The following is a 17,223-nucleotide window of genomic DNA, read 5'->3' as shown; positions in this document are numbered from 1 at the left end:
ATGACCTTTTGACCCTGGAAGCAGAGGTGGATCCTCGATGCAGAACCTGCTGCTGGCAGGTCACCGAACCAAACCTAGTAAACCGCTGACCGGTTTACTAGGTCTCTGTTTAGATACCAATAACAAACATGATGATGATGATGATGTTTTAAACTTAGTGATGCTGACGAGGAGGAACGTCTCTTCTTCATCATCATCATCATCATCATCATCGACCTTCTTTCTGCAGAAGCTCCAGATGTTCAGCACATCCAGGTTTATTTGAAGCTTCTGAACTGAATGAACTCTGTTCCTAGAGAACTCGGTTCTTCTGACCCGACCCGGTTTACTCTGCTGCTCAGAACCAGGTCAGCATCTTCATCCTGGATCAAATCAGAACCACATTAAATGCTGCAGGTGTTGTATTATCTGGTTCTATAAATAACCCAGCAGCTGGTACCGGTCCAAACACCCGGATCAACCTTCTGGGTTTTTCAAGGTGTTTTCGGTTTGGAGGTAGAGCTGCAGGCCTGAACTCCCCGTGACGGCGCAGCTCCTCTGGGACTCCATGATGCCCCCCGCCCACGCCTGCAGGGTTTTCCTGCGCGTCGGTTGGTCGCCTCTCCACGCGGCGTGGAAACTGAAAGTGTTTCAGTCAGCAGACCACCGTCGACCGCAGCTCGTTTCCACTGCGCTGCTTCACACATGGAGCTTCGTTCTGATCGAACGGCGGTTTGTTTCTGCTAACAGAAGAAAAACTGAAACTTCCTGGTGAAAAGAAACTAAATCAAGACAACCAAACATGTTGGTCAAAAATTCACAAGTTCATGTTGCTAAAACTACTTACTTCAGCATTAAAGTGGAAATGTTATGCTTTGAATTTTTCCATTTCACATTAAAATCATTCAGTTGTGGCTGATATAAATCTGGTCTGACATGTTTTGGTCTGAGTTCCTGGCTATCACAGATCCACATGATCCTCTTGGACCTCAGTTCTGAGAGCAACTCGCTTTGGTTCTGTCTCTTTAAATGCAAATAAGGCACATGAAGCCCCGCCCCCATCCACATCGCACCGCGCGCCACTCCACCATTTCTGAAGCTTATTAGCAGATTATCGATGGAGCACTGTCACTGAGAGCATTTGGATTTTTTGATCTCAAACACAAAAACAACAAAAGCAAAGCCAAACTATTTATGTAAATATACTATTCAATACCTGCCTCTGAAGCTAACAGCTAGCATACATGCTAACATTAAATATGCTATTAAATACATGCTGGACAGTTCTGTCCTCAAGGAGCTAACAGCTAGCATACAACGCTAACATTAAATATGCTATTAAATACATGCTGTACAGTTCTGTCCTCAAGGAGCTAACAGCTAGCACACAGCTAACATTAGCAGAAAACACGATGCTACTGCGAGCCAAACAACAAGATGTCACATCAACACAGTAAATTCATGAATTCATGTCTGAAGCAGTCAGAATGAACAGACTGTTGATCAGGCCAGGCGTTTGGGTGGAGAACGTCCTGCAGTGTCGGGTCAGATCTGAGTTTCTGGGAAAGTTTGTTTGTCTGAAGCACTTGGAGGACGAATGAAAGCTTCAGAAATCTGATGAGGAGGCAGGAGGACTCAGCTGTTACACCCAACTGTTCAACTTACCTTGTAGTTTTGGCTTCCTTGAATTTGAACTTCAGCATTTCTGAATGGATTTGTGAAATTCCTTACAAGGAAATCCATGACTTGTTAGCAGTTCTGCAGCAAACACTGACTTTTTATTCAGTTAGGTTACTTATAACCTAACTGATTATTTTACAGCAATTTTACTAATTTTATTGTGACTTTACAGGAAGTCACAATAAAAACAAAAACACACTGGAAATGAATATTTAACTAGAGGACACTAAATTCCACTGCTTCAACCAACGGAAGTTAAAAAACACACAAAGTGTTGGTTGGACTTAAAGGTTAGCAATAAATAAACCAATAATTACAAGAACCGACCACAAAGATTTCTACGCAGCATCAGAATAAATTCATCTTTACTGCTCTGCTAGAGACTCAGAGGGAAAATGACTGTAAAAATCTGACATACATTTTGTTTTTTGTACTCTAAGTTCATGTTTGTCCTGTTTAATTGGAGTTTATTTATAAATATAATAACCTTTCTGCCTGGAGACACACTTTCAGCTTCTATTCACCACAAATCTGGAATGAACTTCCATAAAAACTGCAAAACAGCTGAAACACTGAGACAGAGCTGCTTTTGAAACATAATGATGGAACATTGATCAGTATATTTACTGAGTATTGATGGTTTGATGCCCCTCATCAGGATGTTTGTTTCTGGTTTCTCTGTGACTGTAAGATGTTTTATGACTTTGATTTTTGTGTTTTATGATGTAAAACACTTTGAGCTGCGTTGTTGATTAAACGGGCAAAACAAATAAACTTGATTGATTGAAGCAGAAATACCTTTTGGAGGAACCCAGAGAAAACGGAGACAGATGGGATTTGAACCTGCAGCCAGCAGAGCTGCACAACTCCATAAAGTTAAATAAAACTTTTAAATTTCAGGTAAAAAATGATTTTCAGTGGGTTTTTTCATCTGCATCAAATAAAATTCAGAGAAAAAAGAAACAACTATGACAAAAATCTTCCAAAACAATCAAACATGAGTCACTGAAGGAAACATGACAGATTTTATTTTACACATTTTAGGGGGAATTTCCCTTTAAACGCTTCAGTCGTTGTGTGAACTGAAGGCAGAAACGTGTGAAATAATTTTAGGCTGAATGTGTCAGAGAGCAGCGTGAGTCACGGTGTGTCCCACTGCAGAGCGGAGGCAGAGTGAGGCTGAGGGATCACAGCGTCAGGCTGCTGCTCGCCGTAAACATCCGGCCTCTGGAGCCGGAGTGTGACTGAAACCCACAACCTGAGGCCACTTTCCATACAGATGTTTTACACGACTTTCTGTCAGCAGGTAGAAAAACACAGAGTGGAAACTCCAGAAACTCAAGTAAAAGTTTTACAGAAGGAGAAACGAGAGAAACTGGTTCAGCATCTGGAGCCACCAGGACGATTTCAGAGAAATCTGTCAGAAAAACTGTCGATATGTGATATTAATATCGGTGATCTGGCACCGATATTTACTGATGTTATTCATATTAACTGGCTTCTTTTTTAATAGTTCAAACACTAAATATACCTTAATCTGCATTAATACGCACAATGGAAACTGTTTCAGTGATACCACACTCTTCCACTATGGGGGGTTCAGCCAATCAGCACTGAGGAAAATAAATGCTGGTCCTGGATTGGCTGATTTTATTTAATAGTGTTATATTAGCCATCATTGCTATTAAGTATCTGAGCTTCCTAGGTTGTATTATTTTGAACATTTTAGATCTAATCTGAGAAAAATCTGCCAGTTGTCAAATTTTCTGAAGATAATTTGGAGAAACGTTCCACAGAAAATCTGAGAGCAGAATGGAGTTTGTTTCAACACTGTCAAGAAACAAACACCGTGAAGACAGGAAGCCGTGGTCAGTCCTCAGTCCAGGTGGTTCTGATGTCCTCTCTTGTCCCGCTGCTGGTTCTGTCTCTGGATGCTTTGTCCTCTAAACTCTCTGGTTGGTTTTTGCTTCCCAACCCTCTCCAGGCTGCAGGCATCTCTGTTTATAGTGCAGCTTTTCTGCAGCAGACTTTTTCTTTCCACTCAACTTTCCACTGACAGTGTTTATCAGAACTGGACAATTCTGTCAAAAAATCAGATTTTTGATGTGATGCTATAATGATCTGAGTTAACATCTACATATAACAATAAGGTTCGTGATCTGGTCAGATTATTATTATGAACAATGATCGGGTTCTTTCTGAACCCGGTGGATCAGAACCTGCAGTTTCCTAGCAACCATTTATCTCTGGCTGAAGCTCTTTATTTTCCAGAAACATCTCAGAGTTCCTGCTGTCCTCTGTGAACGTTCTGGTTCTGGTTCTGGTTCTGATGGAGGTTTCTTCCTGTCAAAGGGGAGTTGTTCATCTCTAATGGAGGAGTGAACGCTGCAGGTCAACGACTCGATGCGATCTGCTGGGTCTCCTTAGATAGAAACGTTTTAAACTAATTTGAATAATTAGCTGAGCTCTGATTGGATAAATGATCATCAGGTTCATCTCAGCAGCTCACTTTAAAACTTTGAGTTTCACTTTCACTGGTTCTGAACTAAAGAAGGACTTTTATTCTGAAAAACCACCTTATGGAAGCAGACCTGTTTCAAACTGTGTTTTTATTCTGCAGATGATCTGTTGGTTCATGAACGAGAGAAAAACCTGACAGAAATGAGAGAGTGCAGACAAACCTCCATCCACCTGGCGGCTGATCAGCTCCGGCCTGTCAGTCACCAGGACTTCCTGTTCTGATCAGGAAGGAAGCTCCTTATATGGAGCTGTAATAATGACACGTTCAGACAACAGAAAACCGATTCAGTCTTAAAACATGTTCAGTATCTCCATAAATTATTAAGTCTGAAAATTATTAACATTTCTGTTTAAAGTGTTGACCTGTTTATACAGTTTCTAATGTTGAAATTTAGCCAAAAGTTTAAACAACTTTTCAGAAATTATTAGAACTTTCTTCATGTTTTTCTGACAGACAAGACCCGGGCTCATTTACCAGATCCTGACTCATAATGACCTCACAATAATGCAGAATAAAATCTAAAGATTCACTTTTATTTAAGGAGGTTCATTTAACCCTTTCTGCCCCGCTGGGTGAAATGAAGCAGCAGCTGACAGGAAGCGGCGCTGAGCGTTTCCCCACCTGCGGGGCTGCCCCACTATCTGCCTGATAATAAATAAAAACTCTCATTCACGTTTATTTTTAGCAGCTGCAGCTGAAGAAAACGTTGACAAAACTAATAATATCTGACCTGAAAAGAGTCGGTTACAGTGAAAAGCTGGATCCAAAGCCTCGGGAGATAAACACGAAGCCCTGATGTTCACCACAGGCGTTGTCATGGTTACTGAACAACTGACACGTAAACAATTTCAAACTGAGAATGTCTGAGACTCATTTACTGACATTAAACTTCCACCAGGACCAGATATTTGGAACAAACAGCTTTTAATATTAATTCATGTATTAACCTTCAGTTTGAGGTGATTTGAGCTTCATCCTGCTGGTCAGACAGGTGTGGAGATGCTTTAATACTTTAAACAGTGAAATCGATAACTGCTGCAGAGTTTGATGTTTTCACAGACAGATGAAGTTTGATGAGTTTGAAGCTCCGAGGTGTTTCAGTTTGATCTGCTGACTCAGCAGAAAAAGACAACAGGTGGACAGCATGGAGGTTCATCTGGGTCAGAGGTCCTGAACTCCTGCCTCATCTCCTCACAGGGCCAGGCACCACGTACACTGGATCTATTCTGCCCCCTGCAGGCCGCAATGGTCATTACAGGCACAGATCCAACACCAGAATCATAACCAGATACCAAATATTCCTCAGAAGGTAAACAAATATATTTTTAAAACATGAATTAACAGATAGTTAGTATTTATAATTTTATGGCAACATAATTATAAATATTAATTTATTAACTGAGGAAACCTTATAAGACTCTTTGCTCTAACTTAACCCAACACGGATCACTTTCTCAAAAACAGAAGCCAAAATAAGAACAAAACCTCACCGGTTTCAGGGAATCTCCCCGGCGGAGACAAACCGTCAGTCCAATGTGACACCTGTAAGAAAGTCCTGAAGTCCAAGTTGTACCTGAAGGTCCATCAGAGACGACACACCAGCGAGAATCCGTTAGCCTGCAGCCATTGCGATAAAAGATTTTATCAGATGTACCATCTGAAACATCATGAGCGCAGCGACAAGCTTTACTTCTGCAAAATATGTGGAAGGAGCTTCAGCTACTCCACTGTTCAGGTTTCACATGAAGATCCACTCCGATGAGAAACCGCTCAGCTGTGAAACCTGCGGCAAACGCTTCAGGGAGTCGTCCAAGCTGAAACGGCACCAGAGGAGCCATACAGGTGTGAAGCCACACAGGTGTGCCACATGTGGGAAAGGTTTCATGGCTAACAGCAGCCTGCAGAGCCACATGAGGATCAACCAAACAGCCAGACATTTAGAGGAGCTGCAGAAGCAAAGGAGCTGGATTTTCCTGTGAGACCTGTAGGCTTTGGTTCTGGGACAGCAGCAACCTGACCGTCCACACCAGGATCCACACCGGGGAGGAGCCATACTCAAAGGTTCAAAGGTTCTTCACACCTGGTCGTCCACATGAGGAGCCACCAGCCGGAGGAAAGGTCTTGACCTCCTCCGCTCTGCTGACAATAACAAAACGACTGGAAACGTCCATGAACTCGTGGCAGCATGCGGCCAGGATGCATCTCAGCTCCATGAAGTAGTCACTCTTCATCCAAAATTATTCACACCCTGGAAGGAACCACTGGAAATGGTTCTGAGTTTATAAACTCATCAACTGATTCGGACCAAAGTGAACGAACTCCAGGTGAGACCTTAACGAGATCCAAAGGTCAGGAGTTCACTCCAGCTGTCACTGAGTTGTATGTTGCAAGGCGGCCATATTGGATTTTGAGGTCAGTGTCGGTGACGAACCTCTTCTGGACCTTCCTGTCAATGTTCTGGTCGTTCTTTGTTTCTACAAAACAACATGAAGCCGTTTCCCAAGCTGAGAAAGTCCAGTTCAGGTTTTCATTCTGTGGTTAAAACAATTCAGTCTTTAATGACTTTTATTGGACGGGCAGAAATCACAAGGAGTTCCCCAAGGCTCAAACCTGGGACCCCTTCTATATAAAGTCTACATGCTTGCAAGATTAGTTGCCATGACAACCCAGATGATGCACAGCTCTACATTACTGTCTCCAGGATCAGCTCAGTTCTTTCAGAGCAGGTTGTTCTGCTGCCATCTAGTGGCTAACGTAGAATATTTCAAGTTAAATGATGGAATATTAGGTTCACTTACAGAAGGAAAAACATTTTTTTTTATTGGTGGATGTTTGTTTCTGGTTGGACAAAGAGTAGAGATTAGACTATTTAGATTCAAAAGACAAAGTTGAAACATTGATATTAAAGTTGAACTATTAAGAAAACACTCAGAGGGCAAAACATTGAGACAAAGAGACATTTCATGAAAACACCAAACATGTTGATCAGGTTTCAGACGCTGAGTTTAAACTCTTCCACAAGCAGCAGCATCATTTCCACAGTCAGGACAGCCACATGTAACCATGGCAACAAGATATTGTTTCCAGAACCAGGAGCAGCTGATTAGCATCTGAAAATCAAATATTACCTGAACTTTGACCCCAGCTACTAGGGGAACTTAACAGGAAGCTTCATGGATGCATGAAGAGAAGAGAGAGAAGAGAAGAGAGAGAAGAGATCAGATCAGATCAGATCAGATCAGATCAGATCAGATCAGATCAGGTCAGATCAGATCAGATCAGATCAGGTCAGATCAGGTCAGATCTCATACTCCAACATCTTTCCAACCAAACAGTCAGACTTTTAGAGGAGCTGCAGAAGCAAAGGAGCTGGATCAGCAGTGCTGGCTAACAGCTGATGGAGTCGTTCAGGATGAGTTACTGTGGAACATCGTCTGCTGCCTTTCAGATAAATAAGGAATTTTTATCTGAATTTTTTTTCTCTGTTCATAAACCACGAAGGTGAGTTTGAAATTATTCTTATAAAGATGAAAACAAACTTTTTTTTTTTTTTATTAAAAATGTAAAAATTTTATTTGGCCGAAACATCATTAAAAACAATAAAACTGCAGCATCGAGATACAAGGAAACTTAAAGCTCAAACACATAGCATCAGGTCAAAGGTCAAGAACATCAAAATCCACATCAGTGGGAGGATCTTCCTCACATCCGTACCAAATCATCATCATCATCAACACAGAGGTTCGTTCAGCTTTCTTTGCTCCTGACCTCCATGAAGCAGCTGAAATGTTTGGACCGAAGCTCCACATGCTGCAGGCTGGGATGGACTCACTGACCGCTGCAGGAGTCGCATCATCACATCCAGTGTAAGACTACACACAGCGCAGGGCGGGCGTGTCAGATTAACCAGCTGATGGACACAGAAACACTGGGAGGAAACAACCCTACAGTCGGTTCTGAGTCAAAGAGCTGCAGGACTTCAGGAAACACCAGAGAGACGGAAACGTTTCCGTTCCTACAGAGTTACAGCTGAGATGTCACTGAATCTGGAATAAAAGCAGTTAGTCGTTGTAATTATCACTGCAGCCATGAGGGGGAGCAAGCGCATCTACCATCAGCTCAGTGTTTGAACGTCCAGCGTCGGTTCTACCTAGCATCACAACATCAACTGTAATATCAGAAACGTCCACCAGGGGGCAGAATTAAACCTGAATGCAAACACTGATCTTCGTCCCTTCTTCAACAATAAACATCCTATTTTTGAACTTACAATATAAAAATAATAATAAAAAAATACAAAGTAAAGACAAAAAAACTGAAGTTTTGTTCAGTAGTTCTTCTGAAATTTGGACCTTAACACTTCCTGTCGCTCGGTTCCTACTCAGGGCTGGAGAAGAAGTTAGTTGGCCTGCAGCATGTTCTTGATCTGCTTGGAGGTAGTCTCATCGTTCAGGTGCTTGGTGGTGTACCTGGAGGCAGAGGGGGGGTTAGAGGGGGGATGGATGGATGGATGGATGGATGGATGGATGGATGGATGGATGGTTGGATGGATGGATGGATGGATGGATGGATGGATGGATGGATGGATGGATGGATGGATGGATGGATGGATGGATGGATGGATGGATGGATGGATGGTTGGATGGACGGTTGGACGGTTGGATGGACGGTTGGATGTATGGTTGTACGGTTGGATGTACGGTTGGATGGACGGTTGGACGGTTGGATGTACGGTTGGACAGATGGATGTACGGTTGGACGATTGGATGTACGGTTGGACGGTTGGATGTACGGTTGGATGGTTGGATGTACGGTTGGACGGTTGGATGTACGGTTGGATGGTTGGATGTACGGTTGGATGCCTCTCTCTCCTACCTCAGGGCGTTCAGCAGTCCCTCCACGCTGCTGGGCGGCTGCTCCTTCAGAACCTTGATGCAGCCCTTCATCTGGAAACACAACACGTCAGTCTAGAACCTGCAGAGCCGCTTCTGGATCAGGAGGTTCTGATCGGTTCTGTTCTGATTTTTAGGGTTGTTGGTCGTTTCGTTGCCCGATCCACTAAGAAAAATTATTTTACTGATGCAAGTTGCAGAACATCACAGCTGCAGCATGAAACTCTTTTGAAAAATATGTTTTTCTACATATTTGTTAAATCATCATCATCAAATGTTGATAAAAGGAAACATGAGGAATCAAACTGTGTGGCCCAGCTTGTCGGGCCTGACGTACGTCTATGTTGGAGGTTTTGACGAAGGCTCCGGCCGGATGGACGTGGTCGTACAGGATGATGACGCCGACCATCACACGGAGGCAGAACAGAACCGTCTCCTCACTGGCGAAGCGACTGCGGTACTCCCTGCTCTCACACACACACACACACACACACACACACACACACACACACACACACACACACACACACACACACACACACACACACACACAGTGAGTGTCAGGCCGAAGTGGCGGAGGAAGACCGTACAGGTGATGAAGATGCGTCCAGGACTCACGGCGTCTCCAGCATCACTTTGCACACGCAGGCCATGGTGCTCAGACAGACGGTCGTGTTCTCGATGGGAACCTCCGGGTTCTGGACAGCAGAGACAAACGGATCATCAGACTCCAGATGCATGATGGGAGAAAACCCAACAGCTCCACCACTTTAGTTTTCTTTGTAATTGAGTTATTTTAATGAGTTAGGAAGTCAAATGGTCACAAAAATAATCAAATTACATCCAGAATAACAAATTTGTCCAAAGATTTTTATTTCGGTTCTGATATCGGTTTGGACCAGCGGTTCTGAAACTAGATCCAAACCGGGAAGAACTGCTACATGTTTGGAACCAAAGAACCCATCTTGGACCGGAAACAGCAGGAACAAACCGACCAGCATTGGTTCTGCTGCTTAAGGCAGGAGGAGTGCGCCCTCTGCTGGTGAGCTCAGCAAACAACCTGACACTGGAAACCTGATCACATCAGTTCTGCTGTTCAATAATCAATAATTACATAAAAACTGAAAGATTTATCAGTTAAAGCTACATTCAGCGTTAAACGCATTCATTGATTTAGTAAACATGAGGGGGACAGGTTTATTTTAAATTTAAAGTACTTAAAGTTTCTCTTTTCTCCCATTAATCACTAATTATTTAATCAACATTAATCTGGAAAATGTGTAAAAATTAATAGAAACATTTTTTCTTCATTATCACCTAACAGTGACAAAAGTTTACATCAATTAATTTGTATTTTCTGACATATTTATATGTCAGCTCTGCTCTGGGGAGTTCAGTGAGACAGTCAGTAGGAAGATTGGACCAACCAGAACCAGAACCAGAACCAGAACCCGTCCTGGAGGACAGATAAACTCACATCTGAGACGAACTTTGACGTGGCGTCGCTCAGCGTCTTCAGCATCGGCGTGGCGCTGGCGTAGAACAGAGACATCCGATTGGCCAGCTCGTTGTTGACCTCGCTCCCCGAGTCCGACTGAAAAACCAGCAGAATCCAGAGACTCACAACGAGCTGAAGAGCATTGAGACAGAGCAGAAGGCTTCATCCAGGTTACAAAACAGAAAAGGGGTTTTACATTTTTAAATTTTAAATTGAGAAATTTTTACCTGATTTTGTCACAAACTGACGTGAAAACATAAACAAGAGTTTGAATTTCAGCATCAAACCTGAGGCACATTAGAGCCAACAGGATTAAATCAGTTAATCCAACTTATCTCATCCCCATAACTCACAAAGACAAGCTTTAAGATCATCTGATATCCTGAGATTTCAGGTTTTCTCATTTTAAAACAGAAGAGGACCGAGGACACGTCCCTGTGGCTCACCAAGTTTAACAAACAACAGAGAATCTTTCAGACACATGAAGTGATAAAATGAGATCATAAGAGACAAGTCAGACATTTCTTTAACTCAGTGGAAATTAGAAAAAAAACTACATTTAAATTTAAAAGAAGCAAAACTGACCTCATTCTACTTTGTTTGGTGCCATTTATAAAGTTACACAGTGAAAAAATAGCAATAAATAATATTTCCACCATGTTTTTCATTCATTTTAACTGCCAGTTTCAAATTACATATTTAAAAAATATTTAGCTTGGCAGCTGAATATTTAACTTTCTAACTAAATATATAGCAAGCTAAATATTTCAATATTTAACTAATATTTAGGTTATAAATGATCGTTGTTTCTTTTCTTCTGTTCCTTAATGACGTTTTAAAGACAGTAGAGTTCACCAACTCAGAGTCTCCAGCAGTTTAAAGATTCACAAGATTCAGCTTTTATTTTGATAGGGCACTTCCTCTTCTCAGTAAGTGAATTTGCATATTAACTAAATATTTGGTTCGGGGCTGAATCTCTGTTCGGGTTTCTTACCGACATGTTGTTGATCCGCATGCGGCTGATGGTTCGCCGGTAGTAGCTGAAGTCGTTCTGGATGGCCGGGTTGGTCATCTGAAACGGACAGAGTCAGAGCGATGAAGAGGAGGGACCCTGAGGAAGAGGAGGAGGAGGAAGAGCAGCGGACCTTCAGCTCATCGAATCGCAGCGTGAAGTGCAGGATGTGGGCGAACTGACGGGCCATCGCCTGTTTCTGCTCCAGATGTTGCGTCGGGGTGGAGTCGGCGCTGGTCAGGACGTCCAGGAGGCAGTGGAGGCTGGATTCTGACGGGAACAGGGAAACTCAGGTCTGCGCTCAAACTGGACCTCAGTCCAACTAAAATATGATCCAGACTTCAAACATTTAGAGAACGAATCCGGCTGTTTGGAAGGAAAACATGTAAAAGCGGCTCAGGTTGGTAGTTTGAAACCGTTAGAAGTCGGTTACCCAGTTTCTGTGAAAACTCGTAGAAAGTTTTGAGTTTGGCGACCAGAGGAACCACGGCGGCCCAGGCCTTCTCCTGGACGCCCTCAACGTTTGGGTTCTGGATGGCCTGGAAACACCAAGGACACTTTAACAACTGAGCCCAGCACGCTTTCAAAATAAAATCCTCAGTGTTTAGTACCTTATAAAAACTGCTTTTCAGCATTTCTCTCTGATTTCCAACAAACTCAGAGGATGTTTTCAAAAAGAGCTAAATTAAAGTCTAAAAGAACAACAATGACCACCTGTCTTATTATTACTTCATGTTGCTGTTTGTAAAGTTACAGTCAGAAACTAGAAAATTCCTGCAGAAATTTTAAGGGGCCTGCCAACTGTGCCTATCACTTTAAACCCAGCGTTTCAAATTTGCTGTGAAAATTAGATATATGCAGATCTTACATGCTTCCTCCACTAGTACAACACAGTAACTGTAAATATTGTCAGGTGTAGCATGACAATATGAGTCAAAATTGAAAAGTAGGGTAATAACCCCAAGTCAGTGAAATTCAATCCGAGACAGACGACTATAAGCTTCGCACGTGTTGTTCTCACTCATGGTTCCAAAATAAAAAAATAAAAAAAACATGAATAAAATTGGTAATTGTTAATTTCTAAAAAAAAGATCAATTTTCATACTAAGGATTCTAATTTACACTCAAAAATTCAGATCAGTAATAATTTTATGTAAGCAAAACATGAATAGTCACAGGAAATATGTATTCTTCCCACAATGCATTGTGAGATCTGATTCAGCGCTGTGACTACTCACTGCCTCTGTCTAGGACCCGTTGCTATGGTAATTAATGATCTGCACCTGGGCTGGCTCTCTCCCTGGTTTCTATACTTGTGAGACACCCAGCGTCGGTCTCCAGGACCCTGACAAAAAACTATAAGCCCTAGGAACATTTTGAAAACATTTTACAGGAGCAGGCATGTGTATCTATTTCATGACCAACTTTGAGATCAATAGGCCTCTATTTGTGCCTGTGAGGGGGAGTTAAACAGAGTTTTGGAGTCAGACCTCCACTGTCCTGTGTGTGTGTTTCAGAGAGAAATCTTAGTGATGCTGCGAGTTCCTCAGACTCACGTTTTTTCGTTTTTCTCAATTTATGTCGTCATTTTTACACAGAATCCCAATAAAAGTAATAGCTCCAATGTCGGGATCGAGCCGCACGTTTTGATACCACTTTTGTGGGGTTTCTCGCAGCGGTACGAGCCGCATTAACGGTAATGGAAGAAGATGTTATAATAATAATAAACAGACATTCTATTAGGTGAAGAACAGTAGGTGCCTGCCATGCAATGCATGGAGGCAGTGACTGACCTGCTTCGCAGGTCAGTCACTGCTCTCCCTATGCATTGCTTATGGCAGGCCCCAATTAACAGCAATGATTTTCATTATAGAGAAAAAATGGGGATTCGTTTCTCAAAGTCTTATTTTCTCCATGTTACTCATTCAATTATAAATGTCACAGTTTCAAACTAAATATTTAATTAGTAAGTTAAATGTTTAGCTTGGAGCTAAATACTATTTAGCTTACAAACTAAACTTTTAGTTAGCATATAAATATATTGCTAGACAGATAAATACTTAGTTTACAAACTAAATGTCTAGTAAGGAAATTAAGTATTTAGCTTACTAACTAAATATTTAGTATCCAAGCTAAATATTTTTGCTATCAAGTTAAATATTTAAATGGCAGGGATTAAATCCAGCTCTTTGAGTGTTTAGTCTTTGTTTTATTATATTTTCATAGATTCATCAAGCTGCTCGCCTGTCGTATTTCCTCTCCTGCTCCTTTGTACGTCTGCAGGTCCTCCAGGATGACCTTGGCCTCCGTCAGCACCTGGTTCACCTTCTCCCACACCTCCGTCTCTGACTGCGAGGGCTGCGCGTCTGGAAGAACAGCCTGCAGTCATTATCAGAACATCTGCTGCTGCTAGCAGCTGGACAGGAAGCAGACAGATTTAATTGGTCACAGAGTCTGATTCCTACTTTCAAAGTCCAGGAAGAAGTTTCCAGCATTGTTGTCGATGTCTCGGGTCAGCACCTTGATCAGGTTCCCCATGCTGCCGACACACGAAGCAAAGATAGAGAGAACAAAAACGGTTAGCCATGTCGCTAACACTAGCATGTTAATGTTAGCACAGCATGGTGGGTCTGCTGCATAGCCGGGACCTGAGTCCATTACTGAGATAAATCTGAAGTGATGCTTTTCATTGGTTACTATGGTGACACAATGATGCTCGGGCGTCAAGACATTTCAACGTCCTGCTTTTCTCCTAAAGTCTTCATCTAAAACGAAGATTCTACGTCATTCAAGCAACAGAAAATGATCTGACAGATAAATTACTTGTAAAAAATATTCATTTACTGAAACAATAATCCTCACATTCACATGACAGAACTACAACTATGATGCTAATGCTAATATTCAATCATTTATAATACTGTTAGCCAGCTAGCACAATTTCTGCTAGCTAACATCCAAATGGAAACTGAAATGTTAGCCTGCTATTAATAGCAACATTAGCATATTAAATGCAGATATTAGTGACAGTGTTACTGTAAAATTATCCTGCCGAACATTCAGTCATTGATGATGTTAGCCTAGCAATGATCATGTTAGCATGCTAACACATTATTAAATTATTATACTCCCCATACTCTAACACCAGTTTTCAAACATAAATGACAACATTAGCCACCTAGCACTATAGAAGCATGCTGCATATAGTAGCACATGATGTTGGCACCACAGTGCTACATTAGCATGCTAACACACCAACATAAAGGGCAATTTTATACCAAAACAAATGCCTATTGTTAGCATCCTAAAGGCAATATTAAGATAAACTTTAATTTTCTGTCATGTTAAAAAGAATCTGTGAAAAACAGTGGAAATACGCTAACGCTAATGCTAACGCTGTAGTTCAGCAGATTCCTACGTTACGCAGATTCCCTTCAAATTAAACTACAACTTTACTTCTGAGTCGGTATTTACTGCTCAAGCCTAAACAAGAAACAAAGATACAAGTGAAAAACATTCAGCTGAGGTCTCACTTCCTGATTCTCAGAACACGTGATGCAAACCAGGACCTCAGAGCACCGAGCTAGTTTTAAAGTACTGAAGGTAAAACAGAACATCTAAATCCAGTTAAATCCAACTTCCTTCCCCAAATAACAGCATGGAAACTGGAGTCTGGCCTTAAATTACCATGATGATCATAATGATGATGATGATCATAATGATGATGATGATGATGATGTGGAGGGTTTGAAACATTTCAAATGACTGAGGTTGAAAATGTCATTAATCATCAGAAGGCCAATACAATCTGTTCTCATTTATCGTTTAAAAAACGTAGAAATCTCACTTTGGAGGTTTCTAAAAATGGATTTAGCAATAAAACTGCTTTCAGATCCTTCTAATAGTAGTAAAGACCAATATTTTAACACATAATAACTCAAAATAAAATTCATATTCAAAGCCTTTGTGTTGGTTAAGTTGGTTTCTGACAAACCTTGATCCAGTTTAAAGTATCAATATGTGAATATTTGAGTGAGGAAACCCTGAAGTTAAAGGAGAAGTGAAGCTCGCAGCTTCACCTTTATCTGGAGAACATTTCATGCTGTCGGGGTAGATTTGCTCTTTGTGCTCTAAAGCGTTCGCCGGCTGACAGTTTGGCAGTTTGTGGCTGCAAGCTGAAGTGGAAGCGACGCCTTCGTGTTAAAAACGGAGAAAAGAGGAAGCAACAAAGTCTCTGAAAGTTTGGCCTAAATTTAAAACAGAGGAAGTAAAACAGGCTGAGCTGAGTTCAGGTAAGAAAGGCAGAAAAGAACGACGGCAGAAACGATTCATCCCGGTTTGTAGATCCATTCGGTTCTGCTAAAGTCTGCAGGCAGAGGAAGACTTCGTTACGTCTTAAAGCATCAGATCTTATTTTATTCTCCAAAACACAAAAACATGCAGAAACTGGCAGAAACATTAAATTTACTTCTTTTAATAAATAAATCTTTAGTTTTAATCCAGTCGGAAGCGATTTGAGCCGCCGATTAAAAACAACCTGACAGTTTCAGAGATCCTGTTTAACCCGACCAGCTCTTTAAAATGGACTTTTACTTCCCCAAACGGCGCCGTAATGGACTCTCGCTCCGAGCTCAGGAATCTGACGCTGAACTGGGCTGTGATTGGTGAAGTCCTAATGTGGAAGTTTCACTTCGAGACACGGCGGCTGCTTAAATCACAAGGTCATCGGATCGTTTCCTCCATTTCATGGACCAGCCTGGTTCCAGAAGGTTCTGGGTGTTTCCTTCAGTCTGACGGCCGATGACCAAACTAAAGTCCTGCTGCTGAAAACGAGCCGTTTGTCTGCTGACTGGTAACCAGTAAACCAGCCTCAACCCAAGGATTCATGTTTCTAAGCTTGTCGGGTCGAGGTTCTTCATGTTGTCATGAACTGGACCAGTAAAACATTCAGGAAACGTTTTTCCTGAGTGGAAAAACGTCAGTAAAGACCAACAGTTTAATCAAAGTGACTCTGGTTCAGGTCCAACACGTCGCTGCTCCGATCTGAGATTTTTATTCATTATTTGTGCTTCATCAGAGGAAACCGTTTGTTCCAGCGTCCTGCAGGAGGTTCGCTGGTCTTACATGGTTTTCTTGGACAGAAGCAGCTCAGTTCCTGTCCTGCTTGTGCAAAAGTCTTAGAGTGTTTTCCAACTTCCTTCTTCACCAAATGGAAACAAGATGGAGGCGTCAGATTTTAGCTGTTGGAGGATTTCTCTTTAGTCTTTGGCTAAACACCAGGAGCCATTTCTGCTGCTAGCGCTAGGCTAGCTTTGGTTGTATTTACCCAGAATGCCCTGCGCTGCAGACCATTTTTACAGGGAATGAAATCAGAGCAGATCAGACCAGGTCAAAGGTCACCCAGGGTGATGTTATAGCTGGTTCTGGCTGAACAGAACTTTGACCCAGACAGCAGAACTTGAGGCTAACCGCTGCTGAAAACGACCCGCTGGATCTGCAGCAGTCTGACATCGAACAACGACAACGCCTCGCTGCTTTATTCAAACAGCTCGTTTTTTTTAACTCTGTGGCGTTTCTAAATATATTGATGAGCTGAGCCTCCAACTTCCTCTCTGTCTGCTGAAACGCAGCGAGAAGAACC

At 41.9% G+C, this 17,223-nt stretch overlaps 1 protein-coding gene across 1 annotated transcript in view; it reads right to left on the bottom strand.

The window, feature by feature from the left end:
* Positions 1-6,727: 6,727 nt before the first annotated feature.
* The window catches only part of LOC106921411 (CYFIP-related Rac1 interactor B-like), a 15,461-nt gene continuing 4,965 nt past the window's right edge, over positions 6,728-17,223 (bottom strand). Inside the window, exons 2-11 of the mRNA XM_014993099.2 lie at positions 14,048-14,121; positions 13,827-13,948; positions 12,016-12,121; positions 11,716-11,852; positions 11,565-11,642; positions 10,550-10,666; positions 9,691-9,770; positions 9,410-9,536; positions 9,056-9,126; positions 6,728-8,649 (exon numbers count right to left, since the gene is read on the bottom strand). Of these exons, the coding sequence (XP_014848585.2) occupies positions 8,580-8,649; positions 9,056-9,126; positions 9,410-9,536; positions 9,691-9,770; positions 10,550-10,666; positions 11,565-11,642; positions 11,716-11,852; positions 12,016-12,121; positions 13,827-13,948; positions 14,048-14,120 (981 nt within the window). The 5' untranslated portion in view covers position 14,121 and the 3' untranslated portion in view covers positions 6,728-8,579. The remainder of the gene's footprint in view (positions 8,650-9,055; positions 9,127-9,409; positions 9,537-9,690; positions 9,771-10,549; positions 10,667-11,564; positions 11,643-11,715; positions 11,853-12,015; positions 12,122-13,826; positions 13,949-14,047; positions 14,122-17,223) is intronic.

This window comes from Poecilia mexicana, unplaced genomic scaffold (assembly GCF_051168715.1).
Source record: "Poecilia mexicana isolate PSO_F unplaced genomic scaffold, ASM5116871v1 scaffold_17, whole genome shotgun sequence".
Lineage (NCBI taxonomy): Eukaryota > Metazoa > Chordata > Actinopteri > Cyprinodontiformes > Poeciliidae > Poecilia > Poecilia mexicana.
The sequence above is the reverse complement of the archived record's forward strand: the minus strand, read 5'-3'. Positions and strand labels throughout refer to the sequence as shown.